The sequence below is a fragment of the Centroberyx gerrardi genome, chromosome 18 (genome assembly GCF_048128805.1).
Source record: "Centroberyx gerrardi isolate f3 chromosome 18, fCenGer3.hap1.cur.20231027, whole genome shotgun sequence".
NCBI lineage: Eukaryota > Metazoa > Chordata > Actinopteri > Beryciformes > Berycidae > Centroberyx > Centroberyx gerrardi.
This window is the reverse complement of record NC_136014.1, coordinates 8,416,106-8,429,597: the sequence shown is the minus strand read 5'-3', so window position 1 is coordinate 8,429,597 and position 13,492 is coordinate 8,416,106. Positions and strand designations below refer to the sequence as shown.

Below are 13,492 nucleotides of genomic sequence, written 5' to 3'. Positions count from 1 at the left end.
AACTGTTATTTATTTGAATTAAAGCTGATGTGTCACCAATTAGGATCTGTTCTCTCAAGGATCATCGTCCATGAACGGCACTTAGCATCACTCTGTATGAATCATAAGGCAAATTAAAGCCAATGCAGTACTGTGGATAAATACATAAATATGACATGTTTTTTATATATGTTGATGAGGGCCGAAGGTGTCACTCTCATGGGGGGGGAGGGGCTTTGAATCTGAAACTTGGCCACTGCAGCTGAGATAGAATCAGATGGCCTGACACGAGGCCCCGGTGTCACCGCGCTGAGCCCCGGCTTGTCTCTTGTGCGGCGGTCAGCGTGCGGCCGACGCGTAACGAGACGTGACACTTCAAAAGTCCAGCGTGTGCCACGAGCGATAGCAAACCGCCACTAAGCACACTGCGAGCTTGTGGATTCAGCAGCTCTGCGACGACAGCGTTTTTTATCTCGCCGTGTGCGAGGAGGAGGAGGACGACGACGGCGTTGCTTGTTATCGTTTTGATCTTGCAGAATAAAGCGTTTCTTCGGTTTTTGCGCTTTCCTCCCCTGGTCCGCCTCGTCCTTCCCTGTCCTCCGCTCCCGCTGCAGGTGGCAAATTTGCATCTGCTTATTTGCGGAGACATCGCCATGGTGCCCGTGTCATGCCTGGAGACCTCCTGTAATCTCCTTGGTGGGCCGTGTGAAATAGGCCATGACCTCCTCTCTCTCTCTCTCTCTCTCTCTCTCTCTCTCTCTCTCTCTCTCTGTCACACACACACGCAGACACACACACACACACACACTCCCAGGCTGGAGGATAATTCATACTCATCAACAAAGAGCTGACTGCACAGAAACACAGGCCAAAACTCATTTAGAACAGGAATACATTACAGTGAATGGGACAGTAGATACAGCTTACTCTGACTAATCTATGTCACAGGAATATACGTTTGTGTTCACATTTCCTTCTCATTAGCCTCAACTCCAATTGTCCCTCAGCACCTTCAATAACATTTCATTAACGTGAGGAAGGCGTCATTTTATGTATGAGTGCTTCTGCCTTATGGAGACTCCATCTTCCTGTGAGGAGGGGAACTGTTTTGATGGTAACTAGTGCAACAGCTCCTCTCTGCTTTATTTCACCGGCTCCTCTGACTGGGGAGGCAGCAAAGTATGCACACACTTGATTATGGGTGTGTGTGTGTGTGTGTGTGTGTGTGTTTGCGTGTGTGTGTGTGTGTGTGTAGAAAAAGGTAGGTCCTCCTCTCCGGGCCCTGCTTTGCCTAATACGTCCATGCAGCCTTGCTGGGGAGCGGCGTGCGGCAGCGCTAAGATCAGGTCTATTCTGGTGCTGCCAGCCTGCCCAGTGCTGATAGGAAAGGATTAATGAGGCGGGGCACTCATCACGCGTAATTAGAAACAACGCTAAAAAACTATTTCGGTGCCTGTTCCTATGGAGAGAACTTGACCCCCGGGCCAACCGCCCCCCCACACACACACACACTCCCCCCCCTCCACACACACACACACACACCCCGTCCCCCTAGCCATGAGGCAGTAGATGCCTGCAGAGTTGGGAGTAAATATAGGCCCATAACTCCTGCAGCTATGTGACACATGGTTCAATGGAGGGGAGTGCAGATAATTCACAACTCTGGCTCTGTACTCCAGTGACATGGATGTTCAAATTTCAAGGGGATTGGGAGGAGAGCTGTCTCTCTCTCTCTGTCTCTCTGTCTTGGAATACATGGTATAAAGCTTGTGTTGTTGTTATTGATCGCAATTATGGCTTCAGTTTCAGCCTGGGACCTTTGTTGCATATCATTTTTTTCTCCTCAACCTTTGCTGTCTCTCTTAACATTGGGTTCTTTGCACATAGAACGATATCTAGAAGGCTTGATAGACTACAAAATGACAGTAGAATTATAATATTTGAATGCAAAAACATACAAGACCCAAGAAGGGCACATGTATGTTTTTACTCGATAACATATTTCAATCACAATTCAGAAACAGCGTGGAGTTTCTCTGCACAAACAATTAGGGAGAGAAAATATTGTGAATATGTGAATCAGAAGCAATGAGTGACCAGGGGAGCAAATAAACTTACAGGACGCCATACAAAACTTGAAGCCTCCCTGTTTATTTCAAACCTCACAAGTAGGGATTACAAAATTACAGTGCTTCAACTGCAACAGTTCAAGGAGTAGTAGGAGAGGATGATAGACCAGTTGAGGGAGCAAGTCATGCAAAAAGGTGTGGGAGAAGGCCTCCGTTATAATAGCACCCTTTGTGGAAAAAAATAAATCCAGCTGTCCATAGGTCAGTGCAAAAATAGTAATGAATATATGCATTACAAAGAAAATAGATATATATTTATATACTGTATATACTGGACTGCTGACTATAGACACAAAGAAAGATACGTCGACTTGTAGAGCGAAGCCCAATTCCTCCGGAGCCTCTGAGCCCAAAGCAGAGACTCTTAAACAAGTCTAGTCATAAACAGTGCACATCAAAATATGACAGCTTCATATGGTTCTAATACAGAACTGTGTTTCCAAATAAGAGGCATCGACCCAGACGCCTCTTGGAGCTGTCAATCAGGCCCTGCCTCGGCCCGGACACTAAAGCATAAAAACATGACCTCTACATAAAAGAGCAGTGTGTGGGGGGGGGGGGTAAAGACAGACAGCACCATGATGACTGCGATTGTATCCTCACAGACCAGGAGCACACAGCATGCTTTGTTTTCCAACCAGAGAGTAATGTACAGTACGACGGTTACATTGATCGGTCAAATAGATCAGTACAGATTAAAAGCCATGTGCTGCTGCGGACGTAGGAAACCGGCAAAGGGGATGAAAGAGTTCAGTATCTTCTAGAACATTGGCTCAGATGAATAGCACTTTTTTTTTTGCAAAATGGCAATCACTGGATAGAAATGCACAAGCTACAAACGTGGTAAATGGCTATACACCTTTATCATATCCAAATATATTGTGGAGCACCAGTAGACACCAATGTACATGACGATAGCAACAAAAATATACAAAGAGTTAAGTGAGGACGACGCAAACAGTTTAAAACTCTTCTCTTGTCAGTTCTAATGAGTCACACTGCCGTTATTACTTATTATTACTGCCTGAAAGTTTCCTCACAGAACAATTCGAAGCATAACACCACGCTCAAACGATAGTGGGGAAAAGACTGTGTTACAGGTAAACGACCTGTTATAATTTCATTTGCATAGCATGAATTTTCACATGAGGGATTTGTGAAGCATATCCTTGTGAAGTGTTGTAAGTGACTGGATCCTGTATTTGTATTCACTAAGCTGTGAAACCTCCTTCTCCTTGCATCCTCATTCATCTCACTCTCATCTCAGACGTTTTTGTGATCGTTTCAGCTCTCAGCGCCCCTTTAAAGGTATCACAGCTCACACGGATGTTATGATTGCGCGTGCAAAAAGCATAGTTAAAAAGTTAGCATCTTGGTTATGTTTTGGTGTTTTGACAGTTATATTGTTAGCCCTGTGCTTCCTTTATACCTTTATTTTCATGCAATGGTCCAAAGCGGAGCATCAACAGAAACCGTAATTACTGAGGAAGCTGCTCGAACTACACATACTCATGTGATATTCAACATATACTCGATGGCGGGTGAAAACCTTGTAAGTACAATTTTACAATTACGATTTTCATGTTTTAACCAGCTGAAGGATTACATGCTCTTCTATGGACTGAGAAAATTTGACAACCTTTGGGTTTATTAAACCCATTCAAAACCAGTTAGATGAATTCAAAAACGCCTGGCTATCAAGCCATAAACAAGGCTATTTTTCTCAGATCCTGTAAAGTTACATTATTTACATACATTATTTTTGAAATATTGAAATGCTCAGTTTATGGTTATGCACACAGTCATCATAACAGCAAGAGGTCTTTATACTGTGTGCTCAGTGGTATAGGGGTGGTTGAAAAGGTGAGTATAGTGTTTGGGGTACAACTAACTCACTAGCGATGCTACAAGTCTCCCTTTATGCCTGTTAAGTGTTACCGGTCAAGTCTACAGACTGTCAACAGTGGACACAGCCACATATGTAAAAGCTGACATGATTAAAATACAACACAGATGTTAAGATTTTGTTCACGAACAATCCATAAATCAGTGGTTTGGATGAGAATGGGAGTGTGGAACAAGTGTGTGCCTCACTAGCATGTTGCATCTTTTTATTTAGCCTTGCTTCTCCATGTGTATCTACATATGTCGGTTGTAATATGAATAAAAGGTGAGTATATTCATATGCCAGGAGAAAGATGAGGGTATACTTTGTGCACCGGCATATACCCTCCACTACACTACTATTTGTGCCAAGTTACAATTCACTGTGGTGCTCAGTTTCTTCAAATGCCATCACGAGATCACAATTACATAAGCTTTTTTTTTTTTTTTTTTGCCTCAAGGCCTTGAGGTGTCTTTGAATGCAACTTTCTAAAATTCTGCATACCAATCTAGAAGTGATCTTGGAAAGGTTGTGTTGAGTCAGACTGTGCAAAATGGCATTTTTTTTTTTTGTGAGACCGAGGAGGGGGGGGTTGCTTTTGTCCCGGGGGGCTTTTTCTAACCCTAACCCAGCGCGGTCTGCATTAGTCTGCACGTGGCGGTCTGCCACGCGCAGGCCCAGTGGTGACACATGAATTAAGGCATTGATAGAGGCACTAGAACAGCACGTGACAGCAGCGCTTGCCTACACCAGGCAGAAGAGCCCACTTAACTGTAGCTTAGTGTCAGGGACAGGGAGTTTCAAAAGATTAGAGAAGGGTTACAGTACTCTACCACCATAGTGACGTTAAACCGTGTCCCCAGGAAGTGTGTTGTTCCAAGCCAGTACCTCAACTCAGAGCCCCCTGCTAATTTAGCATGGAGTAAATCATAGCGTTGATGAATACATATGACACTACATAGGAACTACAGCAAATACAGTACAGGCTTATTATGGATGAACGGGACCAAAAAGAACAGAGGAGACAACAGAAGCAGGCAGTGAAAATTCCTCCGCTCTGTTACACTGTACATCACCAGTAGCCCTATATTACAATATCCACTGATTATTTCAAAGTGTTCTTCTCCTCTGCCAGCAGCCATGCATAATAAAGCTCTTATGGCTGTCTGATAAAAAATGTATTGCTAAAGTATATGCATATGTGGAAGGATGCAGGAATGGAAAACAAAGATACTGAAGAAAACAAGACAAAATGTGAATATCCGTGGTTCTGTGTATTTTTGAAACCAACGAACACAGATGACTGACACAAACCCACAAGCAGTGCTCAAAAAAAATAAAACCTCATTCCCCCCCCCCCCCACCCCCGTCTTATTCACTTCCGTGCCAAATATTACAGCATAATTGTATGCACCATAAACATAAACGTATCGAACTGAACGACAGTAATTACAGTAACATCAAAATGGTATTTCAGCAAAGAGCTGGAAATGTTTCATAATCATTACCAATATATACATATAAGATCAAGCTCTCAGTTGCATTCCACTCTGAAATTATTGCACAGTAAGCCACTCTGGGCTTGTCATGGTCACCCCCATAAACCCCTGTATAAAAATAGAACAACAACATTAACACACCAAACAAGTCTTCATCTTTTTTTTTTTTTTTTTTGACAGGCACTGCCGTGGCCAGCTCAGCCTGAGTCTGCAAACATAAACTGCGTTCCACAGTGTGAGCTTAAAGAGTTTCTCTTGCCGGCAACTGCCCTAAGCCCGTAGAATATCGTGTTTTTCCAAACAGTTAATCTATTTTCCTTTCCTCATATTCGCTCCTCTGTGGTCATGCATGGACAGCTTCCCACTGACCACTTCTCTCTCTCTCTCTCTCTCTCTCTCTCTCTCTCTCTAACTCGTCTTCTCCTCCGGGACATCGGCCAGGTCCAAACAGCAGGGATTTTTGGCATTTCTCATCACCGCTGACCCAGTGCTTTGGCACTCCAGAGAGTCCGAGATGAGCATGAGGAGATTCTCGAATGAAGCCGCTCTCTCTCGCCCTCCAAACCCCCGGCCCGCAGAGAGCGGCCGGTCTCTCTCTTTTAAAAAAACGGCGAGAGTGAGTACGAGTGCGAGCGTGGAGGGCTTTTATCTAGACGACGGTCTCCACACCGATGAGCTTTGGTGTGAGGATGCGCGGCGTGATGCCGTTGTTGAGGTCCTCCTCGAACTCCAGCAGCTGGCCCATGAAGTTGAGGTTCGGGGAGATGATGGGCCTCCTGGTCTTGACGAACTTGTAGGCGTCCGTCATGGTCATCCAGGTGTGCTTCATCAGGTAGGCGATGACGATAGTGGCCGAGCGCGACACGCCTGCCTGGCAGTGGATCAGAAGGCCCATACCCGCTTGGTGTGCTTCCTCTGCAGAAGGGAACAACAGCCACATGGAAGCATTTAGAACAGAACACAATAGATGCTTTATAGTTCCCCGAGGGGAAGTTCAGCCGTCACACAGAAACTACTACACACAATAACATCAGAGACGCCTGGACGTCCAAGCCAATAGAAGATACTGAACATCATGCAAACCTCAAACTATAGCTTCCCATATGTAATACCTAAGGCTAAATGAAGACTATACACTAAGAACGCTCTCTGTACATCTACTGTGTCTTTTAACTGTATGTCTCAGAATTTCAGAGGGATGTCAGTCTTCACAACCTCTGATCAATTCAAAGCTTCTTAAATATAATACAGCTGCACTCAAACTGCAGCTAGCTCGGATGATGGAAAACATGAAACATTCGTACAACGCAATTGATCATGCGAGATGCGACCGCTCCATCACCCTCTTCCCTCCCCGCTAATGCCGAGCTAGGCGAAACGCGTCATACCGATGAATTCAAACGCCTCCTCGAAGTACTGGCGCAGGTTCTGCTTGTTGCTGTCGGTGGCGGGCAGCCGCTTGTAGCTGAAGAGGCCCGTGTCGTAGTGGTAGAGCGGCAGGTGGGTGGTGACGTTCAGGATGTAGCCGACGTTCACGCGCTGCAGCAGGTTGGCGTCCTGAGCGTCGTGCTCGTTCCCCAGGTAGAGGAAGGGCAGGATGGGCGTCAGCTCGGCGTTCTCGATGTCCGGGGTGGAGGGCAGTGAGTGAGGTAGCGCCCCCGTCAGGCCGGCGGCCGCGCCGGTGTCCAAGCCCTCGTGGAGGTGCAGGGAGTGGTCGCACAGGTTCTCGTGGCTCTGCCTGAAGCAGCTAAGGCCTCCTGCGAACACACAAAAAACAAGACGGGGGATGTTAAGCTCAGAGCAAATACTGCGCTGCGCTCTTTGTTTGCTTGAGGGGCCGAGCAGGGAGTCAAATTAATTAGCTGGAATAAGACTACGATGGACAAAACTGTCAATCAAAATTCTCCTATTTAGTTTTTTTTCTGTTTTCTCCCCTCTCCCCTCCCTAAATTAAAAGTGGTCTTGTTTGGTCCCAATAGGTAATGCATGGAACTAACTGGCAGGGTTAAGGGTTCAATTCCCACTGGAGCCATCCATGCTAAAAATAACCACCATCCACCACTGAGTTTTGCATACCGGTCTGATAAAGGCAAAGACAACTGACTGACCAATCACTGAAGAGATTTACAGCATTCAAACACATTACAGAAAGCCATTACAGCCAACTATGCTATTACATTTGGTTGTCATTCAGATATTACATCAATATGGAGGGATTTGCACTGTTCCCGTTTGCAACAACTGTACATGTGTGACTGTAGATCACCTAAGGATGAGTCAACTCCGTTTTAAGAGAGAGAAATGGCCAAAAAAGCCACCAAAAAATTTCCACTAGCCTTCCCATGTGAGAAATACCCCTCATAAATCTCCACGGAATTAAAGACCCAAGGTAAACAGATATGATAAATGTTTAACATGCTTCTCACTGGATATCTGCACTTCTCCAAATAATCCTGTAATATCAACACACACACACATAGGCTGACAGGTAGATACTGTCAGTTACTTTCAGTTACTCAAATGTAGAGGGGGCTGTTTTGCACCTGTTGCCGTGATGCCATCAGCCCAAGTCTCCCTTCAGAGTTGGGGGGGGGACAGATAGTATCAGTTCACGTATTGTTCACATTACAAGAGTTGACATCATGCCAAGTGAGGTCATCGCATGGCTTCACAACTTCCCCCTTGGTAACCAGGCAGGTGGGCGATCTCCTGTCAACCGTCGACAGCCAGCGAGTGTATGTATTGTAAAAACAGCACTGATAACCCTGAACAAAGACATAAGCCTGATACTACCCACCCCTCACTACAGTGGGATGTCATGGTAATAATTACACTACAGTAAATAAGAGAACAGGAAGTCTTCACAGGCCCTGTGACACCTAACGCGACAAGACGTAAAGGGGAATTTCCACTGAAATTGATGCTTTCCTTGAGTTTCCAATGATTTTCAGCTCTCAAGACAGAGCTGTGATGAAAGAAAATTTTATTGGCAGTCATGATCCCATACCTTTATTAAACATCTATTTTTTCATAATTCTAGATGTAGAAGTAACTGTCAAATCTTTCTTTACAATACAATTCGATAATGTCATAAGCTCTTAACAGCTTTTTAAATGTGACCTAATCTCAGTTTCAGTGGGATTCAGTGGGAGCACAACCACAGCTTTCATGTGTTACTTAATATTTCTAATGATCTACCGATGTGGTATTAATGATAACAAAATCCTTATCCGCAAAACAAATAAAGTCTTCAACTGCAACATCTACAATCGTTTTGCCACATTTGGAAATCAACACTCAATCAATCACTTGAGCCCAAATACTTCCTATTGTGGCTCAAACTGAACCGGCATCTTTCTATTCAGGACACACTCAATTGATAAAAAAGACACTTTTCATAGTAGGCCGAGAATAACAGCATCTCCAGGAGCAGCACATTGCTCTGAGATGAGATCTGTGAAGTGTGGCCGTCCGTCATTATCTCTGACTAACTCACAGAGGAAACGACCATGAAGTGTCTCTCTCTCTCTCTCACTTTCACAACCCAGCGGCTCAGTTCCTGCTTTAGAAATTACCGCTTCTGCCTCGCAAAGGCCTCCACACAGGCTACCTACTGTTTCCACTGCTCACCATACACCTTCCAACACAGCTGACGTTTGGTTTATGGCAATTCTGACGGATTAAATGTAACTTATTACTGAACTCGGCTTTAAAGGCAAAGGGCAGAGACGAAAGACTTCTGTTTCCAGTGGAGCAGAATGTCATACTGTCAACAATATTACCATAAATCATGACTAAGAGATGATGCCATATGACTAGGTGGGAAAAACATGGAATATGAGTGAATTATTCAGTAGTATTCATACACACATACACTGGTTCAAAATATAACACTACTACTACTACTACTACTACTACTAATAATAATAATAATCCCCAGCCCACTACACCTAAATATTAAGTCTTAATCAAATGAAGAATTAATCACCATTCCATTTTGATTGGAAATAAACCAAGAATATTCCAAGTGTCATTGATGGCATCCTGAATAAACTGTGACTAGCTCTAGATTTATACTGCAGCACAATATAAAGAAAACAACCTACACCTTTCCAGCTCTACATGGCTAAAGATTTTTGAGCACCAATTTTGTGCTTATGACCAAATCAAGGCAAAAAAAATGTGCTTTATAAAAAAAATCTCTGTGGGTTGATTTTCTCCAGGTTTCTGCGGTATATCAAAAGCTCAAACCAATTTCTATCGTTATCCAAGGTATGACCGCTATAGATATATTTGATCGTAGGACAGAATCTGAGCTAAAATCATAGAACATTCTTCTAAATGAGTTTCCAGGGGAGATATTGACCGTCAGTCATATGAGGGAAGGACTTGCGGTGCTGATGAAAACGAGACCGAGCCGCTGGATTCCCCTCAGCAGCAGAAGCCTGCCTGCAATTCAGAAGAATTAAATCAGAGGGAAAAAGAGCAAGGCAGTCTGCTGTAGACTGCTGCCTGTTCCTCCCACTGAGCCCAGCCTCAGACAGAGACCGATGCAGGAGGAGAGACCGGAGAGGAGCCTCGTCCATCAAAGTGCACGGGAGGACCGGAGGAGAGGAGGAGGGAGGAGAGAAGAGAAGAGAAGAGAAGAGAAGAGAAGAGAAGAGAAGAGAAGAGAAGAGAAGAGAAGAGGGATGATATCAAGGTTCTGTGATCTTGCTGCTAGACGGTGACTGGGAGGCATTCAGCAGACACTTACAGCCCAGCCCCCCACCCGACACACTGCTCCGGCTTCACACTCACTCACACACACACACACACACACACAAACACACATACACACACACCAAAGATAGAAAACATGGCACCAGCCCAGGGACTGCTATCTCAACAGGCCTCCTTATTTACTAACAGCTGCTTCTCATTCCCTGCAAAATACTTGAAGCATGTTACATACAAAGCTGGAGCTGGCGCAGTGTGTGTGTGATGTGTGTGTGAGTCAGTGAGTGTTAGTCAAATAGATAGATAAAATACTCAAATGTTACTCTAAGTATAAACGTGTGTGTGAATAGGTGTGATTACGTGCGTGTGTCATAATGCCAAATTTGTTATAGTATTGTAACTACTGTAGTACTGCTGACAGTTCTTCAGTACAAAGTCCACAGGATGAAAAGGCTATGTGACAGTATATATATTTACTGAAAATATCAGCTGACCGTCCTGAGTCAAAGCAAAACAATAAGGGTCAAAGTTTAACCGCCTACATACACACCACTGCATGCTACCATATACCAGTTTCATATCAGTTTCTAAGCTTCTACCCCTGCTAAATCTGACATTGCTTTCAGATGTCTAAAACGATTTACTCCCCCCAGAGTCAAACTAGAGCCCATGAAATTGCGGCTTCTATCCCGTTTCATACAGGAAAGACCTCCTTTCCTTTTCCGCTCTGGGCGTCTGCGTCCTCGGGGCCTTGACCGACCCGCTTAAGTCCTACCTTTGAGGATGATGGGGTCCTTGCCCTCCCTCCTCAGGGACTCCAGCACCACGTGGAGCGGCTGGGAGGGCGTCACCCGGGAGGGGTCCGCCGTGTTCTCGTCGTACACCACGATCTCTTTGGAGAAGATGCCCTTAAAGGAGTCCTTGCCCTCGCGGCAGGAGATGAGGTCCAGCACGGTGATCTTGCCCTGCTGCAGCCGCCGCCGGCTGATCTTGTCCGAGCAGTTGATGTGCACGGCCCCCCGGATGTGGCTCTTGTTGTACTCCATGAAGGGCCGGCAGTCGATGATGACCGGCACGGGCCCCACCGGGTGACCCATGGGGCAGCAGGTCATCCTCTTGGCCAGCTCATTGGCGTGGATGAGGCGCACGGAGGGCAGGACCTTGGGCAGGCCGGAGGTGAGGCTGGGCGTGCTTAGTGCTTCGTGGTTGCTGACCGTCGGGGCGGAGGGCCCGGCATAGCTGAGGTTGGGGCTGCTGGCGCTCACCTGGCTGTGGCTGTGGCTCTGGCCGTCCTTCTCATAGGTACTCACAGAGCAGCAGCTGGCACTGCTGCATCCACACGACAACGAGCGCGTGGAGCCGTTGGATGAGGGCATATACGTTACGAGATTGGTCGTCGCCCGGATCTTCACCACGGTGGTGCTGATGACCGTCTTGCTGCTGCCGCCGGCGGTGACGGAGTCCAGGTAGCTGGTGTCCAGGCGCAGTCGGAGTTCCTGAGGTCGGATCGGCCTTGGCAGCGCCACCACAATTCTGTCGTCAAGAGGAGATGGAGGCATGGGGAGGCCGAGGGCTGGACGTTTACGGAGAACTCAACAAGCCGCTCTGCAGGAGGACAGGAACAAGCCAAAACATAAGGTCAGGGCCGAGGACTCACAGTGGAAGACCATCTTTGCCAAATGTACAAGGAGAAAGCATTGTGGTTCAAAGCATTTTGTATCCACTGACTCTGTGAATGAATGAGCAAAGAGTACACAGGCTGATCTCGTCTGTTTGATCAACATGCAAACTAGAAAACGGCTGCTGAAGCCAAATATTAGTAGTGTCAACACCTGCAGGGCAACACCCAAGTTGGTGGGAAGGATTAGGTGTAACAGCCTGTCCACTAAGAAGAGTGAAATCCAGTGAGTCCCGTGAAACTGAATCACTTCGAATGCAATTAATATGAATCATCTTCCAAATGCATGTGTGTGTGTGTGTATATGATAGTGAATTTTCCATCCCGAATATGTGGCCAACTCTGTTTCACGGCGTTGCTCCACACAGCTTTCCTAATATGAGTGTGACAAAAAAAAAAAAAAAAAGATAAAATACTGCATCAACGCTACGCCGCAGTTTGGTCTCTCCCCCAGATGGAAAGTCGGGGTACAAAAAAAAAGGGGCCAATTCCTTTTGATCAACAGCCGGAGCGTTTTAAAAAGCATGTCATCCTTGGCGTATTATGTAAAGACACCCGCCGAGCATTGCCTGTCCTGGCCATTGCCGTCTATTAAGCACGGTGCAGGTTCAGTAAAGCGAAAATCATTCATGGCAAATTCATTGAAGAAACCGGCATGGGAACGTGCCGAGAATATGATATGGCTCTCTGGATGAGACGAACTGATCAGATGAGCTTAAATCACACGGAAAGCAATGCAATTTCACACCGCGTAGCAATAAATTACACACATTAGTGATGCTTGCATTTCATATGGGAACATTGTGTCTTGGAACTTTTTTTTCGCAACGGCCAGGTATTATAAAACACTTAAGTCACGTCCAAAAAAAATATATCACAGGCCTTTATATAAATGTAATCAACATTAAACGGTGGATTTGCACACTAGATATGACATTTCTCCCTATTAATTATGCAATCACGTGAATTTTCTATGAATGGTCTGTGCATTAAGAAGGTCTGTGCTGTGTCTTTAGTTAATCCGAACTACAACTTGCGTACTGGACAGTGACATCGATTCAATGATTCCCACACAAAAAAAAGTTGACTTCTCCTTACCAGTGTGTTGTGCCCTGCGGTTGACTGTTAGACGGATTTATTATTTCCCCTCGCTGACAAGCTTGCCTCCATTCAGTCCGTCCCAGTGTTGTGGATCGGCAACATTTTCACTTTTACCCTGCTCCCCAGAAATAATATTGAAGGAAGTCAGCCAGCCTACAGAAGTCGCGCTCCGGGATTGACGCGAGCGGGAGCCAATGCGCGACTTCATTAATATTAAATTGATCCGTTCTGTACAGTGAGGTCCGGCCCTGCGATGGGAGGGATTTGGCCGTGCACTCAGCCTCTGTGGCTGGCGGGGATTGTCGCTTGAACGGCCTTCAGTCCCACGTACGAGCGGGGGATGATGTCATTGGCAGCCAATCAAAAGTCTCTCCGGGAGACTCGAGGAAGAAGACGGCTGCCTTCAAGTGCTCCTCGTAATCTCCAGCTTCCGGTAAAATGGAACCCCCAAACAAAAGTAGTTTTTTTTTGTTTGTTTGTTTCAGATTCAGATTCAGAAAAT

General features: G+C 45.7%; 1 protein-coding gene across 1 annotated transcript; it reads right to left on the bottom strand.

Annotated features, from left to right (window-relative positions):
- Nucleotides 1-3,136: 3,136 nt before the first annotated feature.
- dusp10 (dual specificity phosphatase 10) lies at nt 3,137-13,273 on the bottom strand. Its single transcript, XM_071919060.2, has 4 exons — nt 12,988-13,273; nt 10,987-11,816; nt 6,881-7,249; nt 3,137-6,407 (listed from the first exon to the last, which is right to left on the bottom strand). The coding sequence occupies exons 2-4, from the start codon at nt 11,768-11,770 to the stop codon at nt 6,142-6,144; spliced, it is 1,419 nt and encodes a 472-aa protein (XP_071775161.1). The 5' UTR covers nt 11,771-11,816; nt 12,988-13,273; the 3' UTR covers nt 3,137-6,141.
- Nucleotides 13,274-13,492: the final 219 nt, after the last annotated feature.

What these genes read in the sequence shown, in the direction of transcription:
- dusp10 (XM_071919060.2), bottom strand. Translation starts at nt 11,770, where the DNA reads ATGCCTCCATCTCCTCTTGACGACAGAATTGTGGTGGCGCTGCCAAGG. An exon ending in GGACCCCATCATCCTCAAAG is followed by an intron (nt 7,250 to 10,986) that starts GTAGGACTTAAG and finishes GTGTGTTCGCAG; the next exon opens with GAGGCCTTAGCTGCTTCAGG. An exon ending in GGAGGCGTTTGAATTCATCG is followed by an intron (nt 6,408 to 6,880) that starts GTATGACGCGTT and finishes TCCCTTCTGCAG; the next exon opens with AGGAAGCACACCAAGCGGGT.